General features: G+C 39.7%; 1 protein-coding gene across 1 annotated transcript in view; it reads right to left on the bottom strand.

Annotated features, from left to right (window-relative positions):
- zmp:0000001200 (dedicator of cytokinesis protein 9) overlaps window positions 1-21231 on the bottom strand; it is a 91408-nt gene that overhangs the window by 18289 nt on the left and 51888 nt on the right. The window contains 21 exon segments of the mRNA XM_034186130.1: window positions 1-140; window positions 2260-2375; window positions 4223-4290; window positions 7472-7519; window positions 7619-7685; window positions 8509-8623; window positions 10643-10773; window positions 10861-10972; window positions 11064-11180; window positions 11888-12066; window positions 12467-12549; window positions 12551-12576; window positions 12943-13026; window positions 13161-13307; window positions 14178-14249; window positions 14361-14486; window positions 14577-14646; window positions 17998-18113; window positions 18633-18722; window positions 18833-18919; window positions 19122-19240. Of these exon segments, the coding sequence (XP_034042021.1) occupies window positions 1-140; window positions 2260-2375; window positions 4223-4290; window positions 7472-7519; window positions 7619-7685; window positions 8509-8623; window positions 10643-10773; window positions 10861-10972; window positions 11064-11180; window positions 11888-12066; window positions 12467-12549; window positions 12551-12576; window positions 12943-13026; window positions 13161-13307; window positions 14178-14249; window positions 14361-14486; window positions 14577-14646; window positions 17998-18113; window positions 18633-18722; window positions 18833-18919; window positions 19122-19240 (2113 nt within the window).

Here is a 21231-nt window from a genome sequence, read left to right as displayed (position 1 = left end):
ACCTTGTAGATGAAGGTACGCAGTGAAGTGAAGACCTGCTTGAGAGCTGTTTCTGACTGATTGATCCGCAGGAAACAGAGGTGCACGTCAAAGACCTTCTTCATGAGTGGACTGTGACCGTGGTCAGAACATAGCTGTGTCTTTGGAGAAAGAAACCAGCCTTAGATTCAGTCCGATTTAAAAAGCAGAGTCTGTAATACACCAGTTAAAGGTAAATGCTACAGTGTAGAAAGCTTTCAAATCCATAATGAATCAGAATCAGAAGACAACTGACAACTTTATTTATCCCAGAGGGGCAATTCAGTTCACAGTTACACACCTTATTGAACTGTTTGAATAATAGGGAACCAACAAAAGAAATACAAGACTTTCCATAACAGCATACCAACAACTGCCCTCCCCGTCAGTACCCACAGATCAGCAATAATGATACAATAACTTGACTGTAAAACACCCTTCAGACTCCAATTTCAGTGCAGGCCACAATCAGCCTCTGCCGACTTCCCAGCATTTAACAGCCTGACAGCTGAAGGAATAAATGAATTGGAGTATCTGTTCGTTTTCCTTGGGGGTGCATAATAGCGCCGCCCGGAGGACTTAAGAGAAAAGTCAGAGGAGAGAATGTGTCCAGGCTGATTAATGATTCCTCTGGCTTTCTGGACCACATGTATCCCCCAGAGAGAGCTCAGGTCCCTCAGGTGGACTCCAGTGATCTTGGAGCAGAATTTTACAATCCAGTTCAGGCAGCTTCTGTCCTTTAAGGGTAATCCATGAAACCAGCAGATAAATGTTAAAAGATTTTCAATAAAAGAATAATAAAAGCAAGATAAGATGCCTTCAGAAACACTAAAAGAGTTCAGCTTCTGCAACAAGTTAATCCTTTGTTGTCCACGTTTAACTATTGACTTTGTGTTCTGAACAAACTTTAAATCAGAGTCAAACACAGTTCCAAGGTACTTGTAGGAATCAACAATTTGTACATGTTCACCATGGATGATGTTAGTTGCTGGTGAAGGCCCCTGGCCAGTCCTTCTAAAGTCAATTATCAGTTCCTTTGTTTTTGAACATTAAGGCCAAGGAAGCTGCCATCACACCATTTAACAAACATGGACAGAGCATCCCCATGGCCTGGCTCAGAACCCTGAAGAAGAGACAGTAGAGCTCTATCATCTGAAAACTTTCACCAGATAGCTGCTCTCCTGACTCGCCCTACAACGTCCTGTGTACAGGATAAAAAGCAGGGGAGAGAGGACACAGCCCTGAGGACAACCAGTGTTGGACACTGAAGGCTTGGACATGCGACCATTCACTAAAATCTGCTAAACTCTATTTGTTAAATAAATTTAAGAGCAGCAATATAACCTGCACAGGCATTTTAAAATGAGAGGAGAGCCTCTCAATTAAAATATGGGGCTGCATTTTATTAAAAGCTGACGAAAAGTCAGCAAATAAAATTCTGGCATGAGATCTTGGCATTTCCATGTGCCTATAGACTCTGTCGAAAATAAAAAAAGCTTGGCATCATCCACACTTTTCCCAGCCTGATAGGCAAACTATAGTGGATCAAGTTTGCAGTCAGTTAAGGAGATGACTTCCTCTTTCAAGATTTTTCAAACATTTCATCACCAAGGATGTCAGAGCCACAGGTCTAAAATCATTCAAATTCCTCAGTTTTTTTTTTTTTTTTTTTTTTACTTTGGCACAGGAATTATAGTTGCTGTTTTCCAAATGGATGGAATCGCACCACTATCAGCACACCTCTGAAAAAGCTGAGTGAACACGGCACTGAGCTGGACAGCGCCCAGAGAATAAGTCCGGACCAGCGGCCTTCCTCATGTTAACTTTACTGAACAAAGATGTGACTGTTTTGAGTAATCACAAGGACATAATTATTGACAAGACTCCTTCAACATAGAAATATTATGAAGGAAATCAGTCCTTTCCCAGCAAGAGAAAAAAAGAATTAAAATCATCTGCCAAGTCGTTCTCACTCACACCATCGACTGGAACAGGATGCTTAATTTGGGTAAACCCATTTTCAATTTTATCCCTATACTTCAGTTTTGCCTTCCTTACTTCCACCTTTACCTCCCTGGAGTCAGCTTTTATCTCTAATGGATCACCAGAATAAAAAAAAAAACCCTTTTCTTTTTGTTAATAACTGATCTTAGTTCTTTTGTGACCCAAGGCTTATTATTAGGGTTAAATAACCACGTCCTTAGTGGGGATGATTAATGATGATTTTGTGTAGAATCTTACCTTGAATCCCATGATGAATATACTGAGCATGTCCAGGACAGTCAGGCATACTTCTGTGGCGATGTTGGCCTCCAACAGCGACTGGTTCAACACGTCTGCGTCTGAGTGACTGTAGGCTATGCAGGACAAAACACAAAGCTGTAGCTCATTCACAACTTCCACTAAAAAGGTGATTCTAAAAAGGCCATAAAAATACAACACATAAAGTATAACATAAATGATATAACAGTACTGTGGAAGAGTTTTAGGAACACTAACAAAATAAAAAGTTGAGACATTTCTAAATAAATATGAATATGGAAAATGTTGACAATTTTACATTTTTTTTTATAAAAATGCATCAATTTTTGGGGGTCTCCTGCAATTTATGAGAAAATTGAGAAACTGAGATGTATATAATCAGGTTTTTACAATAATTGTATTATCGAGTTATTATCAGTAACTGTCTTTATGTTGTCATGAATCAAACACCACACCTACCAATAAATCAAGAACATTTTTTAAATGAGATTTGTAACTTTAATAATTGATTCATTTCTTTAAGGAAACAACAAAATAGTTGATTCCTGCTTGATTCTTGCTAGAATTCTGTGCTTTGTCATTACAGATAATGTAATGTGGCACAGCTCTATGGCAAAACTGATAGAAAAATTCCCATTTGGGTTTTCTCTATGTGGATTCACATTTTCAACACTCAATATTATGAGCTCTTTTCGGGAATATGGCTATCTGTGAGTGCTAAAGCTTAAATTGTAACTGTCAGTTACTCAAGAAAAGAAGGCAAATCTCAGAGTAAACACAAGAGGGCCAAGTAGGAACTCTTCCAATGATTTTGTGTGTGCACCGTTGCATTGCAATAACTTGTATCATGGGTAATGACGTAACCCCAAACAAAGTTGTTTTAACATTTCAAATAGCATTTTCTTTTGCCCTACTGAAAAAGGAGGGGAAGAAAAAACAATAAACAAAAAATATTAAGCTGCATTCGCATCTAAAAAAAAAAAAAAAAAAAAAAAAAATCCTAGGGTGCCTAAAACTTTTGCACAGTACTGTAATTCAAATTATATATATCTAAAGTATGTCTCCTTAGTAAAACAAGGAAAGCTGTTGCAGAGTGGATGGACCATTTAATGCCAAAAGATGAAGTTTTTCATTCCAAAATGAAACAGCATAAAAATGTCTAAATGGTGGAAATACCTGGTTACGAGAGAAACAAACTAACATATCTGATGCTGCCCTGCATGCAGATTCAGGGTTGTATTTTCTTCAGCACGGCAGGATTTGCCACTAACACATAAATTAACAAACATTTCTTGAGAAAAACTGGAGAGCACTTATGCAGCACCACTGCAAATTAAATTAGGTCATCATCTACAAAGAAAACAAGAGTGAGAAGTGCGGGCACATTTTTGTTTGGGTGCCACGCCACACTACAAACATCATTTTAGTTTTTACATGCAAACCCAAATTTCAAGATGATTTAATCCCAGAAGAAATGCACTGGAATGCAATATGTTTTTACATAATGTTTCATTTTAGAAACAGAAGAGAAAAAAGGAAATCTATAGCAATCGTGCAGGGCACGGGTTTTAGAGATGCTTAACCAAACAGACAGAGCCTGCAAGCTGCCTCCAACCTGCTACTTTCTTACCATGGTCTACAGATATTCCGAGAACACTTGAAATCTTTCTTACACTGAAAACACAAGAGATTCACTTTAATAATTGATGTACTTTAAAGATTTAGCACATTGCGAAGTGTTTTCGGCAAAAAATTAGTGTGAAAAACCTGGTCCCCAAATGGTATTAATGTCAGAATCTCTTGGAGAATTTGTCTGTTGCTTGACAGTGGGCTGAGATTAATAGGCGCCAAAGAGGATGATGAGGATGAGGATGATGAAGCTACACAGAGGAACGCCCCCTGCTGGATGATGTTTGATGGTAGTGCAGTGTGATGCACTTACTGTGGTTAAAAGTGTAAGAGTTATCCAGGCTGCTGAGCTGCTGTAAGCGGGCATGCATCATTCCCGCCCTGTTGCGGGACACAGGCAGAGTCTGAGACTTCCGCTCATGCGCTATGGGTCCCGCCCCATCCTGGTTCCTGGTTGATGAGGAAACAGGATAATGTTAGCTTAGAGGACAAGCACAGCAAGGCACAAGTTAGTGAAGCAGCATACGGTAAATAAAAAAGTCCATTTTGTCAGGCAGCTAGAATTGTCATACAAACACAAAAACAGCAAATGTATCCACTTTGGGATGCTAATTCTGAAAAGAACATTAGCCATGTGAATAGCCCCTTCACACATAACATGATTGAAGCTGACTAGCGCACAAAGGAGGATTTGCATGCCAGTCGTAAAAAATTGGAGCTGCCTCAAACGCCTCATACAGCTGTCGCTACAACTACTGAATGTGCCTGAACGCACCATGAGTACACCTCAAGTGCTGCTGGAACATATTCTGCCGAACTGCAATCGGACCGCAATTGTGAGGCTTGTAAGTGCATTTTTATTGTTCTTACTGCAATGTGGCAGCTGTCCAGGTACTCTTACAGTGTTCCACCTACAGCTGCACTGCATTTGGAGGCTCATGTGCACGGCATGTTGTTTAAGCACAGTCTGGGTATTCAGACAGCTGTCCTCCGCAATTCTTCCCTGCCAGATGTGGAAGGAGTTTTGTTTTTATGTTCTGCCTGATTCGGCTTGGCTCGTGCTCATTCGTACTAAGTGTGATGGGAACCTTAACAAGAGCTGGATGCATGGATATTCATAATTTAGTAAGTTTCTGAATTTCAAGGGGAAGGTATAGGAAAACAAACCAATGTCACTGTGATCACAACGGACTACAGAGTGAAAAGACATAGCAAAATCTTACCAATAATAGCTTCCATCTTGGACACTGGTCAGTTTTTTGCGTGGCTAATGATATCTTATAATACAATGCTCATCCAGAATCTGGAGGTTGCATGACAATCTGCATGATATTTGCGGTTGGCTGAATGCACAACTATCAGTCAGAATTCAAACCAGTAATTGTATTCAAATGAATTTATACACCACCAAATTATAACATACGTTACCCTCCATGCGGCTGAACTTTACCCACCCCATGAGCAAACACTTAGGAACAGTAGTAAAGAAAAACTCCCTCAGGAAGAAACTTTAAGCAGACCAGACTCAGTGGGGTGACCATTTAGATTTAGATCCCAATAAAGATCTAATGTAGTAGACAGTAAACCACTTCGATTTTGTTGTTGTTGTTGAATTTACATTTGCAGAAAAAGTAAAGTCCAACTGCAGATGGCTTGTCTGACATGCAGTTTAGTGACAAGATGATCAAAGCAGTAGAAGAAGCCATTAAAGCCATGCATGTGTGAATATCCCAGCCAGCAGTGCGATTTTCATGCGTCAGTATAAGAGAGTCAGTTCCACTGCTAGTCTTACCCAAGCAGGAGAGGGCAGGAGGCAGGTTTTATTTCACTATGTTAAACTTGCCAGCGTTTAAGTGAATAGAGATAGAAAGAGTGACAGGAGGTTAGAGAGTGTAAGCATCATAACTCCCTCTGAGAGACACATTGTGCATTAACCCATTAACCACAAGCAAACACAGACATGAAAAAAATATAATAACACAGGCGGGTTCACATATATTTGGACAGTGAAAAAGTTTTGGCTTTAAACATTGAAAATCAGGTCATAGGTCAGACTGCTTAATTTGAGAATAAATACATTCAAGTTGGGAGGGTGGTGCAAGAGTTACATCACCTGCTGTGTGCAGTCCTCATTTTTAAATACCAACTGGACAACCAGGTGTGTATTATTGTCAAGTACTACAAGTAACACATACTGTCAGATGTCAGTTAAATCACGATCAAAGTGGAACAGAGTATAATTAACGTGGCTAGAGGAGGACTGTCTGAAATATCTCTGCGAATATGCATAAGCACTGTAAATTTTGGAGATTAAAATTGACCTCCGCAGTGAGGAGTAAATACAGGTCCCACTGCAAATAGTGTTCAATCAACTCTCATAGTGTTAAATCAACTTGATCAATTCTAAGAGAGTTAATTTAGTATACTATGATAGAGTTGTTTTAACCATGATAGTTGATTGCTTACTATTTGAATGACTATATGTACTCACCAAATAGTGTTCAATCAACTCTGAGTGTTAAATCAAGTTGACCAATGCTAAAAGAGTTTATATATACTGAGAGTTGAATCAAGCCTTTGATTTTCCGTCACATTATGGTAGATTTGATTTAGCACTATTTAGAGACCATATTTAGACTATTATGACCAGATGTACTCACCAATAGCTTTAATCTATCATTTGTGGAATCAAGTTCATCACTCCTAATATTAATTTCTACTATGAGGAAGTTTATTTTACACGATGATAGCACTGATTTAACTTTACTTTGAGTGGGACTAAATATATATTCACCAAATAGTGTTAAATTAATACTATCATACTGTTAAATCAAGTTGATTAACACTATGATAGCTCTGATTTCACTTTACTTTGAGTGGGACTAAATATATATTCACCAAATAGTGTTGAAATTAATACTATCATACTGTTAATCAAGTTGATTAACACTATATAGCTCCTGATTTCACTTTATTTGGAGTGGGACTAAATATATATTCACCAAATAGTTTAAATTAATACTATCATACTGTAAAATCAATTGATTAACACTATGATAGCTCTGATTTCACTTTATTGGAGTGGGACTAAATATATATGCACCAAATAGTGTTAAATTAATACTATCATACTGTAAATCAAGTTGATTAACCTATGATAGCTCTGATTTCACTTTATTTGGAGTGGGACTAATATATATTCACCAAATTAATACTATTATAGTGTTAAATCAAGTTGATCAACTCTAACAGAGTTACTTTATACTATGATAGAGTTGATTTAACACGATCTGCAGTGGAAGCATATTTACTGCTCTCTCCAGAGTGTATTTTACTCTGACATATTTACTGTGAAGGAGACGCATGTGGGAAGCCACCAAAACACCCAAAAGGCTTTAGAAGCTTGAGTAGCTGTGATTCAATATAGAGAAGCACAGATAAAGTATTGTTAAAAAAAAAACATATGAAATGTAGATGCTTCCATAAGAATTCAGACTCAGCTAAAGTTACACGGCTTTGTTGATGCTTTGGGGATCTGGTTCAAACTTTGTGACAGCATTACCTTGCAATGTATCGCTTTCCCATATATCTGAACTGATGGAGGCACACTCTGAGAAGAAAAAAAAAAAAAAAAAATCAGGCATCACTCACAGCATCATCCTGTGTTAAATACAGTATGCTAATTTAAAAAAATATCCAAGTTTCTCACTCGACTAGAGTGAAGAAATCCATCAGCTCAGCAGGTGAAGCTTTGTTCCAGTATGTGAACAGTGCATCTGGAAAAAGGAAAAGAAGAGTGACGCTGTTTATAGGAATGCAGACACGTGCAGTGAAGAGTTTAATTTCACACAGGTAGTTAATGAGTAATCCAGCAGTGGTTCATCTAATAACATTAACAACAAAAAACTATCAGAATCACAGATGAAAGTTTTGCAGATTTGGAACATTTATGCCACGAGTGCTATTTATTGAACAATAATTCAGGTTGTGTTTGGACCCACAACCTTCTGGTCATAGGACCACCAATGAAAACACAGCATGTTTCACAAGAAATAATTGTTTTCATTTCTCCTCTCAACATGTAAACGGGGTTAAAATTACAGGAAGTTAAACTGTAATTGAAGATAATTGAATAATTCCAACACTGTGTAAGGTTTAGCACAAAGTGTTAACTGTTTTTATTTCGCTGCTAGGGCTGTTCTGAATACACTGAGGTCTGAATGTATCAAGGTTTTTGAGTATTTGATTGATAATTGGGTCTTTGGATTCTGCATATTAAGAAATCAGTGTAGTTGAACAAAACTGATTGTGGCCAATTGCAGATTATGAGTTAATGGACATTTTCCTCCAGCTCCTTGGCTGGTTTTTGCAAGTCAGGTAGATGTGTCTCAGTGTACAAGGCTTGAACAAATATAGGCCACACTTTGATTCTTCTCATTAACTTAAAACTTAAACTTAAAAATAGTAATAATATATTTTTTTAATCACTAGAACTTATGGGATACTGAATGATGCAGATGATATGCAAATTTAATGACCACATTTGGGCTAAAACTATGCAAAAAAACAGCAACCACAATAAATATAGTGAGCTCTTACCCTCAGACATGCTTTTCACCACATGTAAGAAGCCCATGAGAAGACTCTTGATCTCTGCCTGTTCCAGTTTATCACATCGCAGCAGGGTGCCGCCCGAGGCTGAGGCCGGTTGGTTCTGTGGGACCAAACTTTCATCAGACAGACTAAAACACAACCCTGACAGAGTTGTTGGACTTCTTGTGCTCCACTTGTTCGCTCAAGTTAAGTTGTTGTGTCAACACAAAGGATTATTACAGGAGTAGAACAGTTCGCTGAGATGCATGCATGGATAGAAAAGAAAAAAAAAACATTGGACATAATAATGTGTATTTCTCTGCTGAGACAGACAGCAAGGAAAAAAGAAAATAAATAAATAAAATGGGAGAAACAGCTCTACCACAGCAAAGGCTTGGAAATGCAGCAAACACGTTCCTTTGCCATTACAAGTCTAGACCGCCAAACTATGACTTCATGGAAAGCATGACGTGATTCTTAAAGGCTGCTTTGCAGAGTTTTGTAAAACTTAAAGTTTGATGTCCAAATCAAAATGTGATGTGGTTACAATCATGCAAATTATTAAAACACTTTTGCATTTTATAAAAATGAAAAGAACTTCAATAACAGACAAATCAAACAAGATCAAGACGAGAGAATGTGTCCTTGTCAGCAGAGCTTAAAGCCAACAACCAAAATGAGAATAACATGCAGGGTATCAAGATGTTGGGCATTCTTATCGACATAAGGACCAGAAGAGAGGAGAGATTATCTCTGTAAAGACATGTGGTAAAGCAGCTTCAGATCATCCAGAAGAGCATGACGCTCTGAGGCTGAGGTCTAAACAGGTCCACTATGATCCTCCGAATCAAGACTGAGCATCAGCCCCGAGTTTTGATCAGGTTCAAGACTCATTCACGCTTGCTGGGCCCAAATCTGTTGTCTTGATTCTTGGACTTGTGTCTCAGTACGGCTAATCAAGGAGACATTAGAGGGACATTCACTCATGCTTTGAATCTGTGTTTATTCTCTGACCAAGGAGCAGGAGTTATCAAACGGAACAAAAATCTGTTGGTGTGGTTGTTCTACCAAAGAGGACATGTGATAATACTACACCAACACTGGCTTCCTGTACATACAAGATCAAACTTTAAGGATTTGTTGTTAACATATAAAATACTCCTCTTATCTGGCACAGGTCATTATTTATCTTGCCACGTCCTGTGTTCTCAAAATGCTGGTCTAATTTGTACTTCAAAGGTGAAAAAGAAGTCAGCAGGCCACAGGTCTTGCTTTGGTTCTCTTAATAATCTGCCTGCTGTTATAAGACAGGACAGTCTGACTCTGGTTAGTCAGTTAAATCCAGAGTTGAAACACATCTGTTCTCATAACTCATAATTAACTGCTGTGAATTATTACAGCTACATTAAGGTTAATCATTACTCCTAGTGTGTATGCACTCCTATTTCGTCTGTATGGGCACAGATCAGGATGCTGCTGCTGCTGATGAGGAGTTTAAAATGGTTTGAATGCTTTTACATGAGCAGCTTTTGTTCTCCATGTGTACTCTGCCCTTTCACAAACCATATTCCCTCCATTCTGTCTCTTAACCTTCTGACTAGTCCAGTGAAATGTCTCTAAACACTCTAAAGTGGACCTGGATCTTAATTTTCTGGTTTTGGACATCTGTGTCTCCTTCTTGCAGACCATCAATCTGCCGGATAACACAGATAGTCTGTCTTTTCTTATATGTCCCTCCTGTATTTTCACATTAAATGTTGTATTTTGACACCTGTAGTGACACTCGTCTCAGCGTGTAATTCCCCTCCTTCCAGAGAATTTCAAGGAATTCCAAGGTGCATGTTGTGGTCAGCTGGTGATTTTGGCTGATACAAATAAAACTGAAGTGAAGAAAAGGATTTTGTCACAGAAATGTGAGAACTTCAAGATTTGCTTTGCCAAGGACTATTTGTTTTTTTTTTGTTTTTTTTGGAAACATCATGACAGCATTCTCTTTCTTTGATTTAACCACATCCACCTGGCTCTAGTGCATTTAACATTATTTGTAGGCCATAACCTTTAGGTTAGAGACCTCTATGCTATATTCCCTTTTAAACTATGGTTCTTCATTTACATGTACAGAAATCTTTCTGAGACGTACCTTGTCCAGAGAACTGCTCTTGTCGATCCTCTCAGGCAGACTATTTCCAGAATCAGTGCTGATGAGCGAGCTGCGAGAGTCGGCGTGGCGCACTGAGTTCATGTTGGGGGTGGATGATGCGTGAGGTGAAACTGTAAGAGACAAAACGAGGATTTATACTCACACATGAATAAAACGTCCTTACTTTTTGGATCATTTTTTCCCCCCTTTCCACTCACTAGTGCCGGAAATGGCTCCAAAAACATCTTTGTGCAAGCTGGTGTCCAGAAACGTGCTGGACCTGGGAGGAGTCGTCAATGCGTTGGTAAAGAGGAAATCTTCACGTGCATTCTGCAGGAAAACGGCGAAAATTTTTAATATTTCCACACACACAGTATGTCTGCTCTGGGGGGAATAAAAAGCCACTAGGTGTCGCCCTTACGTTGTTGGAGTGGTTGATGGTGAATGGGGAAACTTCCTTAACGTTCAGTCTGTTGACATTCTCTTGGAGCAGACCAAACAAGGGAAAGTAGAGGGTGGTCAACCTGGCTTGCTGGCTCTACAAAACAAGTTTCTGTCTCTATAATCTCAAGATCATAATAAGTACGTGATACATACACAAAGCAAACTCACAATACAAGTGATAACATTTTTTAATTATTTATTTTCAACAATAAATACTGCAAAGAACAAACAATAATGCAAGAATAGAATTCACATTTAAAATACCTGAAACCTTTGAAAAATAATGAAAGACTGCCTATTAACTAATATTCTTAAATTAATTTTAAAAAGTATGAGCACTTTTAAAAATCGACCATTTATTTTAGTTGATCCAATGCATTCAGATTGAGTGATCACCACAACTATTTTCATGTACAATGCATCTACAAAGAAATCAAATTTCCTCTTATTTTCAAATAAAAAAGGAAGCATTTGTATCTTAACAACTGATATGTTTCTTAAATGAAAGGAAAAAAAAACTCAATTGAAGTTTCTTGTTTAGATGGCAGAATTTCGAAAAAAATAAAAAAAAGTTGTGCAAGTTGACAATTGGTTTCTTCAATAAAATAATATTTAAGAAAAACATATAAAACAGGGTGCCTAATACTCTTCACTTTAAACGCAAAAAATTGCCTTCTGGTGAGATTTGCAGGTGTGAAATGGGAAAAGTCAAAAGGTTGATAAAAAATTTGGTGATTTTAATAAATAAATAAATGGGTGTTCTAATGAAGTGGCGAGAGGTAGAAGTGAGGTTCTGTGTACCTTGGAACTGTAGCGGTCGTCAAATGTGTGCTTTATCATCAAGTTCTTCAACACCTGGATGGCTATCTGTCGAATCTCCCTGAACTCCTGCAGAGCTGCGCTGACCTCCCTGAGGAGGAGCCCGACCATGAAGTGATTCTTACAAAAGTCATCTGTCAGGGAATAATCCATCTGGAGGTCTGAGGGAAGAAGAGGAGCACAAGGTGAGTACAGGACGTAAAAGGATATCATAAAGTTAGAACTTGTGAAAACTCTTCTTCTTTCAACATTCACACTATAATGAAGGTTACAAAACACAAAATAATGAAAGCTCGGCGTTTATTCATTTTTGTGTTAATGTGAAAAACACGCCATCTGTGTGTGTGGCCTTCACTGCACGATTACCCAACACCAAATCATTTCAGACCCAAGCTATTTGGGATGTAAGCTTATCTCACAGCTCTCTCATGTGAGTCCAGACAGCGCTGACCTTGACCTACGTTAACGCATATAAAAAGGCCTTTGCTGCACTATTACTGGAAAGAAATCCTGGTTCAGTGTTGCTAATTGAACAAAAGAGCCTTGACATCATTTACTCACCTTGAAACCTCATTATCCTTCCTTTTCCAAAGGGCATGGGCAGGTTCAAGGGGATGTAGTGTTCGTGGTTGCACACGACAGCAGGAACTCAAACTGAACTCAAACAGTGTCTACAGGCAGAACAAATGCAATAAATGTCCAAAACATGCTCCTTTCTCAACGTACAGCCTGAAATCGTTTAGCATGCATCATCACCAATCTTCAAAGTATTTGTTGTGCATCTCCAATGCCATATCATGAACCTGTATTTTGTTTCTTCAGTTCACGACTTTCACAGAGAATGTATTTAATGGACGTCTGTTATATATACCCTAATTGTTATTTTAAAAACAACAAAAATATGCAAATGAAGGGCACTGTTATACACTCTGAAATGTTCAGTATCACCCCATAATGCCATTAGATATATTTAATATTAACTACTAGCAGTAGTAATAGTTGTTGGAGTTTCACGATGCGTTCAATTGTCAGCGTACCTTTGGATCTCCAGGCATAAAACAGCTGACATAGTTGTTGATCTGCTTGAACACAAAGCCCCTGTCCATCAATGTGAAACAGCGCTACAGGGTAAAATCAGAAGTCCAAAGGTCATCGGTAGTCAAAATAAGTAAATAAATAAAAGAAAGACATCTTCTGTATTTATCAAACTAATGATGCTGCAGGATAAGTGAAATACTTGAAGTGTGACGCTGACCTTGATGAACATTGCAAGACTGTGGTTGGCGTTCCTGGCAGCATCCAGGTTGTCCTTGTACTTTTGGGTGATGTGTGGCATCATCATGTTGACCAAAGTCTCTACGGTGTGATAGAAGGATGCTGAAAAACGCTGATTCCTGGATAGCTGAAGAGAACAACCATGTCATTGCTACACAAATTGTAAAATATTATATTATATTATATATATATATATATATACACACACACACATACACACACACAGTATATATGTGTATGTTTGTGTGTTTATTTATGTAACGTTTATTACAGCATCTCAACAAAAGGTTTAAAATTCATTCCATTCATTTTCTGAACTGGCTTATTGCAGTTAATTGTGTGTGTGACAAATCTGGTGTTTCCTTGCACTTGATAGGCTGAACACATCTGACTTAGTTAATTAGCAGTAAGTGGTGCAGGGAGAGGGCAGGTGAACTCCACAAGTCGTGTTGATAATCCTTGGCTGAGCTTGTATAAAATATGGAGGGATGGCCCACTGTCAAATTGTGAAGTGCATGAGGGCTCTTAGGGGGGAGGTGATGGTCGACTGGTTAAACGTTGGGGTTCAGACCAAAGGATCCTTGGTTCAAAACCTAGCTAGACTGGAAAATCACAAAGGGCTCTAGTTGCTCCCTGTGTGTAGTGAGCACCTTGCAATGCAACACCTTGACATCAGTGTGTGAGTTTGTTTGTGTGAATGGGTGAATTTGAGGCATAATTGTGAAGCGCTTTGAGCTTCTGATGCAAATGGAAAAGCATTATATAAATGCTGTCCATTTACCACCTTACAATCTTGCCCACTTTCCTTAAATTGGCATTTCTGCAGACACTGGATAAAGGAATTACCCACAGTTCACTGTGACATCAAACTTGGGGTTAGCAGGAAAAACGTATATGTTAAGAAAGGTATAACTATTATCTAGGTGAAGACGCAGACCCAGGACAAATAATAAAATTAAACCTCCTGACTGAAATGTACACCTTGTGGCAGACCTACCCTTACTTTGTTGCTCTGGATTAGATACTGAGCCATAGATTTGATCAAGGCTTCAAAGAAATACCAGGAGTACTGCAAATAAGAACCAGAATGAACAAGAACAGTGAAACATAACCAGGATCTTAGTGACAGTAATATGATTTGTTATTCCATAAATCTTTTAAAAAAGTATAAATATTTCACCTTGAGCAGTTTGTTACTGGTAAGGAAGTCAGTAGATGGCTTCAAGATGGCCGTCATGGCTTTAGCCAGCTCCTCGTGCACGGTTCTCGTTGTGGAGGAAGTGTATGGCTCAGTCTTGAACACGAACTTCATAATAAATGCACATAAATTCATGTCAGCAAAACCAGAAAATACAGATAGTAGAACATGCAGGATGGGATGAAGTATGACTTTTACCTTCACGTAGGACCTCATGTAGTGCTCCAAGCCCTCCTCATGGCACTGGGCTACAATGTGAACCATGACTCTAAAGGAAGTGGAACATACAGGTAACTACATTGTTTTTAAGCATACTGAGGACTGAGAGTTGGCTAAACTGATTAACAAAACTGAATGAAAAAGCTGTGTTAACAAATAAACCCCTAATATCTCTTATTTCCTGCCTTTATCTCCACAATAAATGCTAGAATACAAATACACATGGTTAGAATACACAATTACAGTAATGCTAACAGTTGTTAACGCCATGCTAGCCTTAACCACAGGCAGTGTTGCCGCATATGGTAATATTAAGCACCATTAACATCTAATCATATATCCTAATGCTAATCTTGAGAGGCACGACAAAAATACATAAGTAATTTTAAAAAATGTCAGGGGAATATAGCCATGCTAGCAGTAGTTAATGCGTATGATTAGTGTCAACTGCACTGTGAGCGCAAATACTAATATTAACCACTAGCCCTTAACAAATGACTATATATGCTAATGCTAAGCTCGATGACTAGAACTGCAGTGGTGGTTCAGTGGGTTTGGGTAGTGGACCCCAGTGCAACTGCTCGAGACACTGAATGAAATGAGAAAAGGTTTTGATAAGACTCATTAACAAGGACAGGAGTGATAATGCAAGGAAGAAAACCAAAACACAATGACTACGTTTACATGCAGCCAATAACCCTTTCATAACCGGAATATAAGCAATAACCCGGTTGCGCACGGCAATGTAAACACCCGCAAAAACCCAAATATGCTCATATTCCGGTTTTTAAAAACCCGAATATGACCCCTGGGTTACTCCTTTTCTATCCCGAATATCAGGTCATATAAACGCGCATCGGAATAGCCCCATAGAAAGGAATATTATTTTGTGTTCTGCACATGTCCTGTCCGCAATGAATCTTGGTCTTTTGAGTATGGCAACTACTTGTATGCGGCGTGCACAACCCACCGGACACCACAGAAGCAGAGGTAAACAAGCATGGGGAAATCCAGACGCGGCAGCACAGCACCACACTTTTGGAGGGAGGAGGAAACCGAGTACTTCATTAGTATCGTGAAAGACATGAATATAATGTCTTTTATTGACGGTAGAAATTACAGAGATAGCGACATTTACAAGAAGGTGGCCGAAACATACGCGAAGCAGGATTTGCACGAACGCCAGACCAAATTAATCACCGGTGGAAGACGTGCATTGCTGTTTAGATGGGAATTTTCCAAATAATACCAATGACCATGTATACAGGAGTAACTCTGTCTGCTTAAGCATGTAAATGGGTTATTCCTAATGATTCAGACACCGGAATATTGACCTTATCCCGAATATTAACGGCATGTAAACGTAGCCAATGAAGTCAAGAGCTAACATGTAAGAACCGCTGGAACAGAAATGCTTCACTCAGAATTGCAGGATAAATTAATAACGTGTGTAACAACAGTTCAAACTACTAAACACTGTTTACTCAACCAATACACAACTAAGGAAGGTGAAAGTTAACCTCACTTAGAACTGCAGGATAAATAATACAGTGTGTAACAAGAGTACAAACTACAAAGTTCTGTTTACTCAAACTCAGGACTAAACTGTGGTAACCTGGCCCATAAAACACAGACAAGGAACAACTGCTCACATCAAACAAAAAAATAGACTAAGGAACACTGGCTTACTGATGTGTGCACTGAGAGGAGGTGAGTGAGGGTCATTAATGAACCGGGAGAAACTAAAACACTGATCATGAAGGCAACATGAGGAAAGACAGAGGAGATGGAGAAGAAAGGGCCAAATGTGAAAGAATAACATAAGTGACAAGAGCATTGAAACCAAAAGAAAACTTAACAGAAACCACCTGGTTACTTAAAAACACACAGCGGGGGAGACAACAATAAAAGAACCACAACAATACTGGGAAATAAAACCACAAAGAAAGAAAAAGACTAAACACATGCACCCCAGGAGAGTGTGTGCAGGAATTCTGAACATGACACTTGAGAGACAGAACAAAAAATGCATCTGTATAAAAAAAAAAAAAAAAAAAAAAAGTGTTTAGAATATAGAGCCATGCTAACAGGTTAATCCTTATGGTTAGCGTCAAATGCAGGTAGTGTAACCGCATATCTCAGGTCCTGTCCACACGTACACACGTATTTAGGGAAACATAGCTTTTTCTACCTTTTTCTATTTTGGTCTTTATGCAAACTGTTTTATGTTACTAACAATGTAACTTTTTGCAAAACTCCCAAGGTAACTCACGTCTTGAGAAGGAGAGCAGAGTTTTTGTCATTTTTTTTCCAAGGCTTGTGATAGGACAATTTTGTTATATAGTTAGGGTTATACTGCCACCTTTTGCTTTGCAATGCTCTTGACAGCATTTTACAATGTGTTATACGAGGTCTGTTAGAAAAGTATCCGACCTTTTTATTTTTTTCAAAAACCATATGGATTTGAATCACGTGTGATTGCATCAGCCAAGCTTGAACCTTCGTGAGTTTTTTCACGCCTGTCGGTTGCGTCATTCACCTGTGAGCAGGCTTTGTGTGAGCAGTGGTCCACCCCTCTCGTCGGATTTTGCGAATAAATGTCTGAACGATTTGGAGCTTTGCTGCATCAATTTTTTCCAGAAACTGTGAGAGACCTCCAGGTGGACACCATTCGGAAAATTCAGATGGCTTTCAGGGATGATTTTATGGGGATTACACAGATTAAGGAGTGCTCCAGCCGGTTTAAAGACCGCCCACAGCTGCTGAGAGCGCGCCGCGCTCCGATCAACAGGCTGAATCAACCAGATCATTTCCAACGTGAAGGCTTTGTTGATCCGGGACGTCGTCTGACTTCCACAGAAATGGCAGGAGACATGGACATCACTACTTTTTCGGCACATTCCACTGTTACAGGAATTTTTTTCATGGAAAGAGAAGCGGAGGGATGCGCCACGGAGCCGTTCATGGCGCGGCACAAAACCACCTCCGTGTTGGTCTCACAGGACGGCTTTGAGATGGCTTTCAGACGGCTTTCGGTGGTTTTTCAGTTGTGTGACTATCCGAGAAATTGTGGATGAGCCTGGACATGCCAGAACATGTCCTGTGAGGCTTCATCACGGCGTTGCTTTGCGCCATGCGGCACCGCCGCAACGCGCGGAATTCCTCCGCTCCTCTTTCCATGACAAAAACTCCTGTAACAGTGGAATGTGCCGTTCATTTCCAAACTGGACGCTGGGTTTTATCCGGGACGTAAAACAAAAAACAAAAAACTCTTATCTCTATTTATTATGCAGTTTGGATCATTTTATCACATGGAACTTTCTACAAACATACTGGCCACCTAAAGGCTGAAAATAAGATTTTTATAAGATTGCCAATGAGTTTATCGCAGTCTACTTGCCTGGTGACATTGACAGCCACATCCTCTTGGGAGGCGCTAGTGAGCACCCTGAACAGCTGATTAAGTATGGTGGGCAAGAACTTGATCATCTCATGACTCTCCATGGCATGTAGGCTCTGACAGGACAACAACAAACAGTGAAGTAAATACAAATGACAAACATTTGGACTCACATAAAGCAAATAAACATGCCATATGGTCCATATGCTTCTCCAAAACACAGTCGAGAAAATGTTCTAATAACGGCAGGAGACATTTAGAGAAAAGAAAGAAAAAAAAAAGGAAAAAGTCATTTGGAAGGGTACCGCTCAGCATGGACATGGCAAACTGTCCATGCACATGGCTGCTGCAGTGGCTGCAGCGTCAAAATAATGTTTATTTATTTGCTATCTATGATTAAAAGCAAACAAAACAAAAACCTAAAAGCTGTAGTTTATCCACAGATTGCTCAGTCACAAAAAAAACCCTAATATTCTGTCCTATGGTGCATACTATGGAATATTATCTTGGTGACCCCCCTGCTTAGAGGGAGCGTGCACTGCTCGTGGGGTGGAAATTAGAAATGACATTTACGTTATGCTTTGTGCTGCTTTGTGCAGGGTGCACAATAGGGCCAGTACTTATGTTTTCTTTACCTTCAGGTATTTCACCAGTTCTCCTCCTGATACTTGGGCTGCAGATGCTACATTCTGACAGTGATGAAAGAAATTGTGCAAATGTTGATCCTAAACACAAACGAGAAATGGTCTTAATCTGAACAAGACAAGGTTCAATGAACTTACAGCACAATGCAAACTGAGATGCCTCATAAAATGATTTCACCAGCCAAACAAACCTGAGTGTAGACAGTGGACACAAGGTGAGAGGACACCTTAAATAAAGGCTTGCCTCCATCTACCCACTTGATTTCAGGACCCGAGTGCTGTAAAAATAAAATAAATCAACAAATAAACTTCATTCATGGTGTTGTTTCAACACGTTAAACTGCTGCAGCTTTTCAAGTCTCACAAGTCTCATTTTTTTTAAACATGCATGAATGAATTATCAGCTTATAAGAAAAGAATAGAAAGAAAATCTCTGGGTAGGCGTTAGCCGACTCTGAGCCCTGTGAGGATGCACTATACCTTGTTGACACCCTCCTGGCAGCTGAGGTATCCCACAGGCAGGTTAGCAGCAACAGGGATTTGACTCTCACCCATAATCACACGGCCGTCCTTGAGCAAGGGGAGCCAGGCGTAACCCACTAAAAGAAAAAAAAAAAAAGAGAATGAAAGTAATATAGACTGCCAGATAAGGAGGTTATGGGCTCTATGTTAGCAGCAGGTGCAAATACAGGCTGCAAAGATGACGCAAACAGGAAGACAGTGGACAGGAAAGAGAGGAGCAGCTGTAGCCAGTAGTTCTGGTATTTATATTTGTATTTACTTTTTGCAAATTGTTTCTTACTTTGACTTTTGATACTCTGTGTGCTCCTGCCCAATGCTGCTGGAACCTCAATTTCTCTGAAGGAGTCTTCCCAAGAGATTAATAAAGTTCTATGTAATCTAATCTAATGTAATTCTATTTGGTGTGTTTCTGAATCCACATTTTTAATTAAGTGTGCAGGAAATACCGATGCACAGCTGAGCATTATGTGCAACACGGTTGGATTCACTGTGTTCATTTGGCACGGGCATGTCACAGTTCAAACATAATGTCAACCAATCAGAATGGCATCCGTTCGCGCCCCTTTAAAGCAAAGTGTGCCAGCGCTGTGGCATTGAGAAAGCAGATGCAAGTACGACCTGTTACCTTCACGTAGACAGTACAGAGCAAGCAAGTATAAAACTAACCATCTTAAGCTCTCATTCATCCCAACGTCTATTACACTACTTATGCTACGTTTACACATAACGACGACAAGTCACAAATGCCACGAAGTACACATTCTTGGCTGCTGATCACGAATGTGATGATTCGGGGCAGAGGCGTCAGGTGTCCTCAGGAACTGCTGCAACCTGTTACCACACGTTACGATTAATGGCACATGTTGCCGGAGAATTATCAGGAACCATTACGCACGATCAAGAATAGTGTTCCGCGTTGTTACGTGCTATTGCGCGTAACAGCGCATCGTTAAGTTCTGTCATGTTGTGAATTATTTCCACACACACACCCATATTCATCCAACCGAATTCAGATCGCTCCAGTTTTTCAGAAGAACTTTGTGACTGCATGCGTAGTTGGGCTCTGTGCCATGGAGTGGCACAGAGAGGAGGAGGACAGCGCCAGATGTGTGGCTTCATGCAGCTCTCGTGTGGCGCATTTTCCCAAACATCAGGCACATGCAGCAGGTGGAACACCTGCAGGAGCGCGCTGAAGAGCACTGAAATTTGACTTTTAGCCGACTTGGTGTCAGCAATCAAACAATGTTGTGCAGCAGGGTTTAATTGTGCGCACGCTTCTTCCTCCACCGAACTGGAGGAGGTGCAGAGATGTCTGGCTGCACGTGAGTCTCCTCTCTCTCCCCTGGTTCTTCTGACTCAGAGTCGTTCTCCCACTCATCGGTTACAACAGCAGGTGGAACACCTGCAGGAGCGTCCTGAGGTGCTTCAGCAGGAACTGTGGACCGACATTTGGAGCCGAGTTTAATTGTGCGCACATGACAGAAAACTGATCCGTCGTGGCGCGCAGTGAAATGTGATGCCGCATTACAAGTCGTGTCAAAACTTGACAGTTTCCGTGTCACTTCGTAATAACGTGTGACAGTTTGGGCTCCAAGAACCATCACAGGAACCACTACGAACGTTGTCACGTTCTATTAAGGATCAATACTCATCAAGACGGATCAATACGCTCAGTTGCGACCTCCACGACATGAGACGAAATGAGGGTGGTGTGTGACATTCGTGGAAGATTTTTTGACAGGCAAAAACATGCTGCACGAATATCAAGAATATCACGCACCAACACACACTATTAAGAAACCTATTCAGATGCGTTAAGTCACATTAAGAATGTCAGGAATGTGTCACGAATGACAGAAAAATGACAATCATAACGCGTCTTGGTTATGTGTAAACGCATCTTTAATATGTAAAAAGGCACATCTAGAGAGGATCTTCTTACTTGGCACTTTAGCATTTGCACTTATTTGCACACTGGTTTTTAATGTAACAATTCTCATAGGGTTGCAAATTTTATAAATAGTGTTATCTTTTAGGCTATTTTCAGGCAGGTTTTATACTTCAGTGT

The sequence above is a fragment of the Thalassophryne amazonica genome, chromosome 14 (genome assembly GCF_902500255.1).
Source record: "Thalassophryne amazonica chromosome 14, fThaAma1.1, whole genome shotgun sequence".
In the NCBI taxonomy this organism is placed as follows: Eukaryota; Metazoa; Chordata; class Actinopteri; order Batrachoidiformes; family Batrachoididae; genus Thalassophryne; species Thalassophryne amazonica.
Note: the sequence above shows the minus strand (reverse complement) of the source record. Positions and strands in the feature narration are given on the sequence as shown.